This window comes from Homarus americanus, unplaced genomic scaffold, assembly GCF_018991925.1.
Source record: "Homarus americanus isolate GMGI-L3 unplaced genomic scaffold, GMGI_Hamer_2.0 scaffold59754, whole genome shotgun sequence".
Classification (NCBI taxonomy): domain Eukaryota; kingdom Metazoa; phylum Arthropoda; class Malacostraca; order Decapoda; family Nephropidae; genus Homarus; species Homarus americanus.
In genome coordinates, this window is record NW_024749005.1 from 1 (window position 1) to 16,744 (window position 16,744).

Genomic DNA, 16,744 nt, shown 5'->3' on the forward strand with positions numbered 1-16,744 from the left:
TCTGAAATACAATACAGTCATGCGCCGGTTAACGTCCTAGATACGTTCTTGGAAACGTGACGTTAACCGAAATGAACGTTTGAACATCGCATAGTAAACTTTGTATTTATACTTACGTATATGTGAAATATTGCAGTGTACTTGTACTGTATAATATTGACTAAATTCACTGGATAACGTACACAACTAATGAAACACAGAGGTTAGGAAGGCTAATAAAATAACAATGTCAACATTTGCTAATATATTGTAGTAAAAAAATAGTTATAATATACATACAGTAAAACAGGTACAGTACAGTATACAGGTAGTAAAGTAAAATTAAACACTACACTGTTCACTGATTGAGAAGTAAATGCAGTATCGTATCCTTAAATCTGATGGACTTTTCTTAGGTTTTACTTTGAAAATTAAATTTTACATTTCACTTATTTAACTTAAGTACTGTACAGTTTACAATTTACATATACATTACACAATTTTTAAGCCATTCCTGGATCATAAACATCACTGTCACTGCTATCAATTTCATACACAGGTTCCTCAGTTGCAGCTTCAATGACGATATCTGTAGCGTGTGAAGAGCCTGGCTGAGGTTTGTTGCTGGGATGACTTGTTTTTTTGATGAAAATGTCGAGCGTTGTTTGTTTTGTCAGCTTTTTTTTTCCTCATAGATTTGACGATATGCGGCAAACACTGCATGTGCATTCCTCTCTATGAGTGAGAAGCGTTCGGTGTTGGGGTCCATCTCTTTGGCACTTCTCAGCAGAGTGTTAAGGTCGGCGAAGAACTTAGATAACCTCTTTACAGTGAACTTCTTCGGTAGCTCCTCCTCCTCCTCACTTTCCTTTTCCCTTGCCTCTTCTTCAGCTATTCAGTGTTCCTGTAACTTTAACAACTCTTCGTTGGTTAGTTCTTCAGGAACAACGTCTAGCAGTTCTTCTATATCGTCGTCGTCCACGCCGAGGTTCAGCTTGTTTGCCATGTTCACAAGATTGTTTGTAATTTTCTCAAGTTCTGTGACCGTCTCAAAACCCCTGAAATTGTGCACATATCTCTTCAAGACTTTTTTTCCACACTCTGTTCATACATTGTTTTGTGACATCATCCCAGGCCCAAGCAATGTTCTTCATGCAATGGTACATGTTAAATTCTTTCCAAAACTTCTTCAGTGTCTTCTCGTCATCCTCCGTTGCATAAATAGCCATTGCAAAGGTCCTCCTGAGATAGTAGGACTTGAAAGCTGCAATAGCCCTTTGATCCATAGGCTGAATCAACGAGGTGGTATTCAGTGGCAGGAAAACCACTTTGATGTTGGGGTAGAGGTCACCAATGAAAGGCGGGGGGTGACCTGGAGCATTGTCCAAAATCAACAAAATTTTGAACTCTATCCCTTCTTCTGTGCAGTATCTTTCGATGTCACTAGCATAGCAGTTGAGAAGGGCATCCTGGAACAATGCTTGCATCATCCATGACTTTTGGTTGGCTCTATAATAGATTGGCAACGTACGTTTGTTGACTTTTTTAAAAGCCCTGGGGTTCTCGCTATGCCACATCACAAAAGGTTTCAACTTGGATAAACCTCCCCCCAACATCAGTCACTCGGTCCTTGAATGCCTTAAAGCCTGGCATCGACTTGGCCTCCTTGTGTATGAATGACCTTTTGGGCATCCTCTTCCAAAAAAGGAAGTTTCGTCCATATTAATTATTTGCTGGGGCAAATATCCTCCCTCGACGATAAGGTTGTCCAAGGTTTCGATGAATTCCGCTGCTCCTGCAGAATCCGCGCTCGCTGACTCACCACTGACCTTGACGTTATGAAGCCCATAGCGATGTTTGAAGCGCTTAAACCAGCCAGAGCTTGCGGAAAACTCTCTGTCGTAGTCGGCTCCTGCTTGTTGCTTCAACATCTCGAACAAACTTTTTGCTTTGGCCGTGATGGTTAGCGTGCTGAGTGGGACTAGCTTTTGAGTCTGGTCTTCAATCCAGGTCATCAGCATCTTTTCCGTATTTGATATCGGCCCCTCTCGATACTTGGTCAATCTTCTTGCCTTCAGTGAAGCTGATCCTTTTACCGCCGTGATCGTAGAGTGCGACATGCCGAAATCACGTGCGATAGAATTCACAGATTTACTGCCGTCACTCTGTCTTATTATTTTCTGCTTCTCCTCCAAATCAATGCTCTTGCGTTGTTTCTTGCTGCTGCTACAACTAGGGCTGGTTGAGCTGCGTTGATGATGTTGCGGCCCTGCCGAAAGCAAAAACAAAGCATAAACTGTTATACAGTTTGTTTCAATGGGTTTTTGGGTAATTGGTTCCAGCTCACCGAAAATTGCCAAAATTCAACAAAAAATGTAGAAAAATACACTTACTTTGAGGTGTGTATGTAGAAGGCTCCTGGATGATAATGATGATGATGGGAATTAGAATGGGGGTGGAGGAGAAGGGAGAAGAGAAGGCATTGGGGTGGAAGAGAAGTCACCCCATGGCGCCATTTCACCCATAAAATTTTAGTTTTCTTGGTGTAATTTAAGATTATTTTCTTTAAATCAACACTGCACTGCATTATATATTGTCAATATGTAAAATAAATTTCAAAATGACCAATAATTTGCTTGCAAACACAGAAAAAAAGTGTTTAGTTGAAGAGAGTCTCAAGCAAGATGTTACCTCCCCTGAAAAGACACAAAGACTGACGCCTGTATGGTGTGTTGAGAGTCTGGATGGTGCGCATAAAACTAGTTTCATTACCTTCAATTATGTTCAATAATTGTTAAAATGACTAAAAAATTTAATATTAAACTTTTAAAATTATTGAATAGTATAAACGTCTTGATATTTGCTAAAATGGTAAGGAATTTAAGCCCTAGAACCGATTACTGTATTGGCGGACTAATACTACAGCTTGTGGACCGCCAAATGCAAGCGAAAACATGTTCAGGTCGGCTCGTAAGAAACTCGTTAATCGAGGGATTGTTCGTTAACCGAAGTTAAGAATCTTATGGAAGGTAACTCGTTAACCGAAATCTCGTTAACCGAGGGACCACTGTATATTAGGGTGTGTCATAGGAGGGAAGATCAGCTAAAACTAATGGCCCATCACTTTTTTGGTAGATTTTAGTGTATATAAACAGAAAATAATTTCAGTTTCAATATTTTGCAACCTTTTGCAAGGTAAGTTTTAGCGTGAAATTTATCGAAAATCTAACGTACAGCTGCATTAGTGCATTACAATTAAATAGTGAACATTGCTTTCTGACTTCATTCTTTAACAACCCAACTAACAATATTTTTTTCTGTTTCAGATTCTGATGCATTTATAAGTTGATAATATTCGCGATGGCTGCTTGTGTCAGGACGAGGAACCAAAAATCCAGCCATCTCAGTCACTATCTTGGGTCTGGGAGAGAGCTCCTGAAGTCGGAGTTACCTACATTGAGAGATGCTTTGAGATACGGTGTTTTAATCAGGCAAATCAGTGAAAAGAACCAAAGAACTTACACAAACAAGGAGCATTGCCAGTGAATATGACCAAAGCTGTCTTGGCACATTTTACTCTAGCTAGCAGCTCAGTTCAGCCTCCAGTCATAACAAGTCAGAAGAAGATTGGTGAGAGACTGCTAGCCAGTTGGGAAAAGGCAAGAGATATCTCTCTTGGGAGAGGAAAACTTGCAGTTAAGGACAGCTTTGCCAAGCAACTGGACCAGTTATTTGACATAATTACTTGGAAGTGCCCAATTGTTCTCTGTCCTGAGTTTGGATGCGATCGTGACTGTAAATCCGAGGCCGACATCTCCTGTATTTGCAAGCATGAACTGAAGATTCCTGTGATGGAACTGGCATTTGTCAAAGCACAGAGAGAGAAGACTGGCAGTATAGGGGCTCTCATGATTTCTAGCCAAGATATTCCGGAGTCCAAGAGACAGGAGGCTGCCACAGAGAGACAGAAGAGGAGAAGAGTTGCCAAGGAAAAGAGACTTGAGAAGGCCCAGGGTGAGGTAAAAAAGGCCGATGATTGGAGTCAAGCTGATTCAGAGTTAGCCAAGCTTCCCCATGGCTACAGTCGAGTGCTGACCAGGAGAATGGTGACTTTGTCCCTAACCCGAAAATAATGATCCCCAAACCTTCCAGGCATAAGATTCGAAATAGGAAAGATATCGAGCATAGCTCCTGGCCAGCATCGCGACACCACACTGGTCTCAGAGAAACTGCCAGAGATAGCAACAGCTGCCTGGATTGACGGTGGTTTGATAACACCTGATGATGTTCACCTGGTGATAAGATCTCATAACAAAGTAAGAGCTCAGGAGAAACTTGTCAGTAACCTAGAAGAGGAGTTTGATGGGGATAAGAAAATGGAATCAATTGTTTGTTCTTTGATGGGAGAAGGGATGACACTAAGTGTTCATGAAAGTTGGAGATTCTGACAGTTGTTCCCTGCCATGGTGAAGGAGGAACACTACTCCTGCTGCAGCAGACCAGGAGGGAGTATTTGTGGCATTCCTCCCGAAGAAAAGATGACATCCAGAAACCAGCTGAGATAGTGGCAGATAACATTGTGAACTGGCTCCAGAGAGAGAGAGCGTAGACCAGACCCTGCAGGCCATTGGAGGGACACCAACACGAACACAGGGTGGCAAGGGGGGTCATACAGTGGATAGAGCGGAAGATTGGGAGGAAGCTGGTCTGGATTGTTTGTGACCTCCACACCAACGAGTTGCCACTCAGACATCTGATCCAGGAGCTGGATGGCAAGACTCTATCAAACAACAGATGGTCTGGTCCTCTTGGCAAGATGCTGGACTCTGCCACTGAGTTAGAAATAAATCCGAGCTTTGAAAAAATCACAGTTGGCCCTCCACTCATTGAGCTTGCACATACTGTCATTGGCGACCTGAGTACTGACCAGTACTATGGTTACATGATTTGCAGTGCCATCAAAACTGGGGTCATGCCTGATAGACTTGCTTACCTGCAGATAGGTCCAGTCTCACATTCTAGGTGGCTCACAACGGCTCTCAGGTTCTGCAGAATTTGGGTCGCTCATCATAAACTGAAAGGGAACCAGCTTCACAACCTGAGACTTATTTGTCCAATTCATCGTGAGTGTCTACTTGCCAAATTGGTTCAACACCAAGGTCAAGTCATCGTTCTCCGAAGGTCAGAGGCATGTTCTCTTCCAGCTTGAGCTCCTGAGGAGTCAGCCAAGGAAGGTTGTTCAGATTGTGGAGCAGACTGTGAGGAGATCTTCCTGGTATGCTCATCCCGAGGCAGTTCGAGGCAGTTCTGCAGGCAATGCTCTGCAGTAAGGATGAGGAGGAGAGAAGATTGGCAGTCAAAAAGATCTTGGATATGAGACTTATGAGAGGATCTGGGCATGACGAATCAGTTGGTGACGATTCCTTCAGGGTCAGGAAGACTCCTGAAGTCAATCTAGGTGCCAAGACCCTCACTGATCTCATTGATCTGGATAACATCCAGGCTGGCAGTGAGCCCCCTCTTACCTGCAGCCTCACCAATGTTCAAGTCAGAGCTTTCCTGGACAACCCCATGTATGTCCCTGCCTGGCCCTCGCACACCCAGAGTATAGAGCGTTGTGTACAGCAAGTGAGCGAGGCCAGCAGTTACGTGTACAGCCAGGAGAGGAGGGAAGGCTACATCCGAGCTCAGGTGGTCAGCAGGGAGGTGATGAGTAGAAACAGAAGCAAGAAAGACATGTTCTCTATGGTGTGCAGCAACACCGGGTCGTAGTAGTAAAACCGTTTTTGTATTTGATGATTTTGTTTTCTAAAGGAATATTAAATTTAATAAATGTGTCAAGATCATTCGTTTCACTATTCTGGATCATTTTCATCCTAATAAATTAACCTGATACATTTACTTTACTTTAAATAAGCTATTTAGTGGTGTTGGTAAAAGGGTGGGAATACTCAATTTTCATAAGATTTCAAGTTAAAATTTACCTAGCAAAAAATGAAAACTTTTCAAATCTGAAGATATCACATGATTCTGCACATAGAACTACATCATTAATACCATGGGCCGATTTTCTAAACTCAAAAAAAAAATTCGCCTCCGTATGACACCCTAATATATATATATATATATATATATATATATATATATATATATATATATATATATATATATATATATATATATATATATATATATATATATATATATATATATATATATATACACACACATTATTACCCCGCCTAACGAGGTTTCACTTAGCGCGTTTTATCATATACGCGGTGCCTCGCCAGAGCTGAACTTTCACTTAACACGGATTTTTTCATCATATACGCAGTGAGTGTCCGGCTCGAGACGCTATTTTTAGATTTGCCCCACGCGCCACCCGCCCGCCTGCCTGCCTGCCTCTCCCTCCTCCTCCCTCCGCTTGGGCAAGTGGCGCGGTAAGGTTGTGCAGTGTGTGTCTTTGTTGCGTTATCACTGACGTCATATGACGTATCGGACTGTGATTGGCCATGCATCCCTACCCCCCTCTGCTGCTAGCTGGAATTGGCTTAAAGTATTATGACGTGACCACCCCGGGGAGGGAGGGAGGGAGGGAGGAGAGACGATGCTTGACCTAGCCACGGCAGTTTCATCCCTCAAGGCCACACCGTGTAAACGCGCATCCATTGTTCCGTAAAATGGCTTCCGCTGGACCACCACCGCCACCAGAGAGAGACCTTTCCTTACCTGGACCCAGCGGCACTAAGCCAAAGAAGACACGACGTTCCTTAAGCTACGAGGTGAAGTACCAAATTGTTCAAGATTTGGAGAAAGGAACACGGCAAGTTGATCTCGCGCGCCAGCATGGCGTCAAAGAATCTACATTTCGCACGATCAAGAAGGATGCAGCCAAGATCAAAGAGCACATGAAAATCACAAAGTCTGCAGGTGCTTCATCTATCAGGTATTGCCAGAACAGGGTGCTGGCAAAAGTGGAAAATTTGCTGGTGAGTTATTTGGTTCGTCAGGCGCGACGCAACATGGCGGTGGACACGCGCTCAGTGCAGGAGTACGCACGTGAGCTATACGCAGCAGTGTCACGTAAGCTGGGAATTGCAGAGCCCAAACCCTTCAATGCTTCCTCTGGTTGGCTGCATAGGTTTAAGAAGAGGAACAAGATCACCAACATCAACATTGGTGGTGAGGAAGCGAGTGCTGACCGTGTGGCGGCTAGAGATTTTCCTCCGTTCTTACGTGAGATTATGGAGGAAGGACAGTACACTGACGACCAGGTGTTTAACATGGACGAATCTGGTCTTTTCTGGAAAAAGTTACCTTCCAAGACCTTCGTTGTCCAGTCTGCCAGCAAGGTAAGGGGTCGGAAGTTGCAGAAGGAACGCATCACCGTCCTGTTTACCACCAATGCCTCCGGTACCTGTAAACCAAAGTTATCGGTGATTCACACAGCCCGCAAGCCGCACGCCTACAAGAATATGGACATGAACAAGCTTAATGTCCACTGGCTAACCGCACGTAAGGCGTGGATGTCCTCTTCTCTGTCCCTCTTCTGGTTTGACAACTGTTTTGTTCCCGACGTGAAGAAATTCTGCGAGCAACAGAATGTTTCATTCAATATTTTGTTGCTCCTTGACAACGCACCTGGACACTCGCCCCTACTTATGGATCGTCACCCCAACGTAAAAGTGGTCTTCCTTCCTCCCAACACTACGTCATTAATCCAGCCCATGGACCAGGAGTTGATCTGCAATGTGAAAGCTGCGTACTCTGCAAAGAAGTTCAAGCTCCTGAACGACTCTACCAACACCAAGGATGAGTTGCGTAAGCTGGGTGACACCGACAGCGAGAGCAAAAGCGACGAGGACAAGGAACAAGAGGTGGTGACTCAAGAACTTCTCGTCAAACAATTTTGGAAGAAGTTTAACGTTAAACAAGCTGTAGACTTCTTGGTGGAGGCATGGGATCTGCTGACTATTGCTACGATTCGTCACGCATGGAGACATGTGTTGCATGGCATACCAGGTGAGAGGAGGAGTGAACCTGTGACTGGTGAGGTTCAGACTGTTGCAGTAGCAGTGGACCTTGCCAGAGAAGCTGCGCTCAATATTACAGCTGAAGGCTTCTCCGAGACCACCAACGAAGACATCCTGGAGGTGATCAGAGATCCTGAAGTGACTGCCGACGAGATGTTGGAAGAAGAACACGCCAATGAAGAGGAGGAAGAAGGTGCGTCATTCTCCGAAGAACCTAGTTTAAGTCATAGTGATATTAAGTGTGCCATAGAGTTTGCAGAGAAAATTAAGTCCGTCCTCTCCCGCGACAATGACGATGACCGCTATGAAGTCTTCCATACCCGGCTGGTGCAGGCTATGGAGCCGTACATCATGGTGTATCATGACAACATAAACACCAGCCGTCAAAAAAGCATAACCGAGTTCTTCGCCCGCAACCCACCACAGCCAGCCCAAGCCAGTGATAGTGACAGTGAAGTTGACTTTGAGGGATTTGTCAGGGAAGCCCTGACAACTGTAAGTGACAGTGATGGTGATTCACCTAGTAATGGTGATTCACCTGAGGGCCAGTAATCTGCCCTCTGCCTCGGAACCAGCCTCCATCCCCGTATGCCGACCCATCTCTTCTACTACCGTAAGTGTTCCACCTAACTTTTAGTTTCTCTAACTAACCTTCATTTTTCCTATGTTAACCTTTATTTTTCCTAACCCAACCTCTTCTATATTACTTGTTTGTTCATACCATCATAAAGTTAAGATAAAATTTTTACTACAACATAGTTATGTGTCGTCAAAAAGTGGAGTTTGGGGGTCGGGCTGGTTTCTATTGGAATTAATCCCATATGTTCTGTTGTTCACTTAACGCGGATTTCACTTAACACGGGACCCTCTGGGTTCAATTGACCGCGTTAAGTGGGGTACAACTGTGTATATATATATATATATATATATATATATATATATATATATATATATATATATATATATATATATATATATATATATATATACATATATATATATGTAACCGGTCGGAATTTTGCTGGACTTTAATTTCTCACTTGACTTGGGGTTTATTAAAATTTAATAGATGGTAAAGGCAGTGGAAGCGCCCCTTTGAGAAAAATCCCGAACCAGCACAAGAACACTTAAATCTACTACACAAAATGAACTGTCCGTGACCCGTGGAAGGATAGCGTCTGTGACTGGGATGAATGAGACACACTGTAAAATTTAGACACTTATATTCCCTCCAACACTACAAACACAATCAAATAATGGTACACCAATATGCGCACCTCTTAACTTAAACTTTAAACACTACTCTGGGGAATAAAAGTTATACATGACATAGAAATTATTAGAAACACAGGCAACAATAAATTTGAAGTATTAAGAAATGTTGCTTGCACATATGAACAGGCCTTAAGGCTTTCCCAAAATAATATCAGTCACTTAGGAAATGGTACTAAAAATAAGAAATTAAATACTCCACAATGAATAGGCCTTAAGGGCTTTCAGCAAGATAATATCAGTCACTGAGGAAATGGTAATAAAATTTAAGGAATTAAATACTCTACAATGAATAGGCCTTAAGGGCACTCAACAAAATTATATCAGTCACTGAGGAAATGGTAATAAAATTTAAGGAATTAAATACTCTACACTGAATAGGCCTTAAGGGCACTCAACAAAATTATAGCACCTCAACAGATGTACACTTCCTAACCTAACCTAACCACTACTCTGGGAACAAGGTTATACCTGAGATCAGAATTATGAAGAACAATTAGAGGCATTAAAAGAATCAAATCACAGTATCACTCTGGTTCCACTTAATGGCACAAACATTCAAAAAAACACTGCTATCAAAATTATTTAAGAAATATTAAACTACACACGTCAAGATAATATCAGTCTGAGGAATGGTGTTAACTACACCCGTAATAAGGAAGGTAAAATGTTCCTCTAGGTATCTCCTAGAGTCCTAGACTCACGGTCTCAGTGTGTGACCATTAATATACTCAGATAGCCTCAGTGTACTCCCAGTGCGTCCATGGGCAGGAAGAGAGTGAGCCAATCAGACCTTGTGCAGTTGAGAGACTTTAGTTTCCCGTTAGCAAAAGGGTTTCACTAGCTGCTCGGGACATGTGGGGTTGTGCACCGGAGTGGTAAGAACTGATCACCCACTGCTGATGCTGGTCCCGTGTCGTGTTAGTTGTCGGGAGCACTCGTTCACTCAAGAGATCCTTTGCTACCCCGCTAAACAGTGACAGGCCTACACTGATCGGTCCAATGGCGACAATCGCCACCCTCAATCATCAACGGCAGTCAATCTCTCGCAGTCAACTCCGGTCAACTCCAATCAACTCCAATCAACTCCAATCAACTCCGGTCAACTCCAATCAACTCCAATCAAGTGGGTTCTGACGGAAACCCTGAAATGAACTCACTGTTAGCTCTAGTTTACTTTATCACTGCCCTATCTAACCCTGTCTGAGATCGAATGAGACTTACTTGTTATACTGCAATAGCGCAGCACAGGTGACTAGGCCACGTGACTATTTCTGTGATGGACGCGCGGAACGTCTTGTCTGTGTGAATGCTCTCCGGGACTGGGGCCTAGCCAGCGTCGCGTCTCCTCAAGGCGTTAGCTTGGGCCTACGTGATATATTTACCGCCTAACTAATAACTCCTTGGGACACCCATAACATTATTCAGACTGCTAAACGATCTATAATAATTTCAAATTCAATAATAGTCCCTTAACTTCATGAATCGCATCATTATTATTTCGGTAAATCACATTTAATATCATATAGGCCTAGTTCCGCAATCTCTCGCTACGAGCAGGCAGCGCTCCCTCCCCTCAGATGACCTTGAACGCTCAGTATCACTCATGGCGGGGCATTTGAAATTACTCTGAAATTTCTGAATATTACAATCGACCCCCCTAAAAAAGACAGCACTGTCCTCATGTGCTGAGAAAACATGCATACGACCCCCCTAAAATTTTGTTCTAAGGACTGCACCTCACCCCTTTTGCTAAATGCAGCATTCCCGTCTTCTCTTCTCTCCTTTTCTCTCCCGCTAACACTCGACCCCCCTAAAAAAGACAGCACTGCCCTCATGTGCTGAGAGAACAACTTAGAACCCACCTTCAACTCTGTACTATTCCACTCGCAGCTAGCAACTCCATTTCTTCCTATTCCAACTCAATCCAACCAGAACATCACGCTCCCCTTTTGCCTGGCCCTTGAACTAAGAGGAACCAGTGTCAAAAAAATACACAGTCCAAAACAAGCATGCTCTCCTTTTGCCTGGCCCTTGAACTAAGAGGAACCAGTGTCAAAAAAATACACAGTCCAAAACAAGCATGCTCTCCTTTTGCCTGGCCCTTGAACTAAGAGGAACCAGTGTCAAAAAAAATACTCAGTCCATCTCCAACATGCTCTCCTTTTGCCTGGCCCTTGAGCTAAGAGGAACCAGTGTCAAAACAATACTCAGTCCAAAACAAACATGCTCTCCTTTTGCCTGGCCCTTGAGCTAAGAGAAACCAGTGTCAAAAAAATACTCAGTCCACGTCTCCGAACCTCATGCCGGCAGACCAACCCTCTGACAATGTACCAGCCCATATTAGTGAGGCCCTGGACATTACAACCGTACTCTCAATCCCGCTCATGACAGCAACTCAATCCCGCTCATGACAGCAGCTCAATCCCGCTCATGACAGCAACCACTACTCAACGCACATCTCTGACCTAACCATCTCTCCAATCCCCTCTGCCCTACTCACAACTCCTCCAACTCACCCCCTACAACCTGCCTTTTCTCATTACCATGCACCCTAAACTGCAATCGGTCGGCTTCGTCTTGTCTCTCAGCTGGAGGGCTCGATCAACCTCTCTGAACTACTTACGTACCCCTATATTTCCCACTTGGACCTCACACTTCCTTGACTGCTGGACGTGTGCCTGACATTCACCCCTTGTTTCCTCCCTGAACCGTTGAATGTGTGCCTGAGACTCCCACTTGAACCTGTTTACCTGTGCATGATAATCCCTCTTTAGGTCTCCGAACTCCTCTCTCAGCTGTACCAAGGTCCCGCGGCCGTCTCTCTTCCTCCTCATACACATCTCTACTGTCAAGCCTAACCAACTCAGTCCGGGCACAAGGATGAGCATCAGTGCGAGTTCAATCCCTACCATTACTAACCAACACATGATAGCGTTCATTATCCCAACCACAGTACTATCAGTCACGACATTAAAAACTACGCTCTGCTACCATTTTGTAACCGGTCGGAATTTGCTGGACTTTAATTTCTCACTTGACTTGGGGTTTATTAAAATTTAATAGATGGTAAAGGCAGTGGAAGCGCCCCTTTGAGAAAAATCCCGAACCAGCACAAGAACACTTAAATCTACTACACAAAATGAACTGTCCGTGACCCGTGGAAGGATAGCGTCTGTGACTGGGATGAATGAGACACACTGTAAAATTTAGACACTTATATTCCCTCCAACACTACAAACACAATCAAATAATGGTACACCAATATGCGCACCTCTTAACTTAAACTTTAACCACTACTCTGAGGAATAAAAGTTATACATGACATAGAAATTATTAGAAACACAGGCAACAATAAATTTGAAGTATCAAGAAATGTTGCTCGCTCACATGAACAGGCCTTAAGGCTTTCACAAAATAATATCAGTCACTTAGGAAATGGTACTAAAAAATAAGAAATTAAATACTCCACAATGAACAGGCCTTAAGGGTTTTCAACAAAATAATATCAGTCACTGAGGAATGGTAATAAAATATAAGAAATTAAATACTCTACAATGAATAGGCCTTAAGGGCTTTCAACAAAATAATATCAGTCACTGAGGAAATGGTAATAAAATTTAAGAAATTAAATACTCTACAATGAATAGGCCTTAAGGGCACTCAACAAAATTATAGCACCCCAACAGATGTACACTTCCTAACCTAACTTAACCACTACTCTGGGGAACAAGGTTATACCTGAGATCAGAATTATGAAAAAAAATTAGATGCATTAAAGAATCAAATCACAGTATCACTCTGGTTCCACTTAATGGCACAAACATTCAAAAACAATATTATCAAAATTATTTAGAAACTATTAAACTACACACGTCAAGATAATATCAGTCTGAGGAATGGTGTTAACTACACCCGTAATAAGGGAGGGAAAATGTTCCTCTAGGTATCTCCTAGAGACCTAGACTCATGGTCTCAGTGTGTGACCATTAGTTTACTCAGATAGCCTCAGTGTACTCCCAGTGCGTCCATAAAGCGGAAGGGAGTGAGCCAATCAGACCTTGTACAGTTGAGAGAAACTTTAGCTTCCCGTTAGCAGGAGGGTTTCACTAGCTGCTCGGGACATGTGGGGTTGTGCACCGGAGTGGTAAGAACTGATCACCCACTGCTGATGCTGGTCCCGTGTCGTTTTAGTTGTCGGGAGCACTCGTTCACTCAAGAGATCCTTTGCTACCCCGCTAAACAGTAACAGGCCTACACTGATCGGGCCAATGGCGACAATCGTCACCCTCAATCATCAACGGCAGTCTCAAACGGCAGTCAATCTCTCGCAGTCAACTCCGGTCAACTCCAATCAAGTGGGTTCTGACGGAAACCCTGAAATGAACTCACTGTTAGCTCTAGTTTACTTTATCACTGCCCTATCTAACCCTGTCTGAGATCGAATGAGACTTACTTGTTATACTGCAATAGCGCAGCACAGGTGACTAGGCCACGTGACTATTTCTGTGATGGACGCGCGGAACGTCTTGTCTGTGTGAATGCTCTCCGGGACTGGGGCCTAGCCAGCGTCGCGTCTCCTCAAGGCGTTAGCTTAGGTCTACGTGACATATTTTCCGCCTAACTAATAACTCCTTGGGACACCCGTAACATTATTCACACTGCTAAACGATCTATAATAATTTCAAATTCAATAATAGTCCCTTAACTTCATGAATCGCATCATTATTAATTCGGTAAATTACATTTAATATCATATAGGCCTAGTTCCGCAATCTCTCGCTACGAGCAGGCAGCGCTCCCTCCCCTCAGATGACCTTGAACGCTCAGTATCACTCATGGCGGGGCATTTGAAATTACTCTGAAATTTCTGAATATTACATATATATATATATAAGTAAATCACTGTAGGTGCGCGTGATCTAGATATATGCTGATAACCACAAGGAAAGAAGAAAACACGAAGTTCCCAAGCGCTTTCGTGTAATTCACATCTTCAGGGGTGAATACAGACTAAAGAGAAATACAAACCAAGGTGTATATATACAGAGGAGGGTGAGACCAGGTCCACAATGGTCAGGTATTAGGTAATGACCCTACTAATCTTTAAATAGCACACAACGGTTGGTGGTCAGGTCAGATGGTAAGGTGACCCAACCTTCTCACCTGGTTACAAATCTTCTTAATTGCAAAATTGTCCAGCTTGTACATGCCATTACTCAAATTCATGTTGAATGCTTCGGTATGTTTAATAAGACTAGATTCTATGATGTTCCTACTATCAATTGAATTACATGGTAATATTGAGGAGGCATTATCCCAGTCAATGCAATGCTTGTTATCCCTCAAATGAACAAACAGAGCATTGGATTCCTGGCCTGTCCTAACACTGTATTTGTGTTGTTTAATTCTAGTTGCAAGATCTTTACCTGTCTGGCCTAAGTAAAACATATTACATTCCTTGCAAGGAAATTTATAAATGCAACCAATTGTGTTGTTGGTGGAGTTCTTGATTAACATTTGTTTAACAGTGCATGAGTTTTTAAATGCCACATTGACGTTCCAGGTTTTTAGTTGTGAAGGAATGTGTGAGAAATTTTTGTGAAATGGTAATATTAAAATATTCTTATGGTCATGGGCGGGCTCGGGATCAGTTCTATAAAAAGTTTTCTTAGTAATGTTTAGGCATTTGTCTATGAAAGATCTAGGGTATTTAAGGTTTGAGCCAATATTATATATATATTTGTATTCCTCATCAATGAATTCCGGACTGTTTTTACGTGCCTTGAGAATTTGCAGTCCGGAATTCATAGATGAAGAATACAAATATATATATAATATTGGCTCAAACCTTAAATACCCTAAATCTTTCAAAGACAAATGCCTAAACATTACTAAGAAAACTTTTTATAGAACTACCATGTAATTCAATTGATAGTAGAAACATCATAGAATCTAGTTTTGTTAAACATACCGAAGCATTCAACATGAATTTGAGTAATGGCATGTACAAGCTGGACAATTTTGTGTTATGAGTTGGGGATTTAGAATATAGTTAAAAGTCTACCCAGATCCCAACAGGCAACAACAATAAAAAAACAAAGACAATCGGACTATAAAAGGGTAGACAAAGGATGCGAGTTTTTGTTGTGTATAATAAAGTACCATAAATTCCTTAACAAAATATTCAGCTTATAAATTACCCTTAACCAAACTTAACCTAAACATTAACAGTATATACATATTAATAAAACATAAAACAATCGTGAAGCAAGGTGGACGTGGGGGAGGCAATACAAGATTACAAATACTTAAGTGAGGAGCTGAGATGGCTGACGAGTAAGGCTGAGTATTGTAGAAGACGGTAGGTAGTCACTGTGCCGTTGGTTTAGAGGATAGATGATCCTGTGGTCACTTCCCAGAGTGTAGTGCTCTCTCCTCGAATTGGAGCTCACAAAGAAGACTTGGAGGAAGTGACGCAACAACCAGGATATGGAGAAGGGAAACACCGGAGTGGTAACTAAGACGAGTCATACTCGTGTCTCGTCCCTAGATGGCGTTGCTCGTGGTGCTGGGTAGGTAGATCAAGACAATAGAGGGCGTGGTTCGTAGTGCTGGGTGGCGGGGTTCGTAACACACCCCCCCTCCAAAGACCTCCGTAGCGCGGGCGCGAAGGAGGTGATCACCTGGTGCGTCTGGAGAGTAGCTGCTGCATTTCCACTGGAGCTCGGGATAAGGAGTCTGCAATCTTGATAAAATCACGCGGGAAAATGGAAACAACGGAGTACCTTAGCTTTCGTCTTTATTCAAGACATCTTCAGAGGCAAGTGGATTACGATACGATACGATACGAAGTCATTAGTTAAGAGGTGAAAGAAGATTATTAGGAATTGAAGAAAAAGTGGTGAAACTGAAATACAGTAGGAGTAGAAAGAATCTGGGCTCAACCAGATCGCTTCATCTTTCTTATTGGTGTTTTGTCTTTGTTCTGCTCCCTTGGGTCGTCAGACCTTTGTATTAATATTGGTTTATTTATATAATGCTGCTAATTATTATTATTTTTGTTATTGTTGGAGTTAGTGAGCCCGCCCAGGTCCTTGTGTAACTGGGAGGATGAACCATTTTTTTTTTTTTTTTTTTTTTTTTTTGGTGTTAGTTAAGTGTTAGTTGTGTTAGTCTAAAGGTACACTGTATGGAGAGGCCTGCCAGGTTCTTAGTGGAGCTGGTTGGTCACTCTCATCTTTATTCCTCTAGTAATGTTTTATGTAGAAATGTGTATATTGAGGCAGGTGGTGGTTCAATTACTTCTTCCTGGCTGATATAACTGAGAGGGTAATCACATTATTATTATTATTAGTATTATTAATATATATATATATATATATATATTTTTTTTTTTTTTTATTTAGTGAGCCACTTGAGTCCTTGTGTGGAGGGGTAGTCTGACCTTTTTTTTT

General features: G+C 42.5%; 1 protein-coding gene across 1 annotated transcript; it reads right to left on the bottom strand.

The window, feature by feature from the left end:
* Positions 1 to 1,545: 1,545 nt before the first annotated feature.
* LOC121853269 (CENPB DNA-binding domain-containing protein 1-like) lies at positions 1,546 to 2,248 on the bottom strand (the record flags this gene model as incomplete). Its single annotated transcript, XM_042347286.1, has 2 exons — positions 1,546 to 1,674; positions 1,809 to 2,248. Coding segments are annotated over 2 exons (569 nt in total), but the record flags the coding sequence as incomplete, so codon positions are not given.
* Positions 2,249 to 16,744: the final 14,496 nt, after the last annotated feature.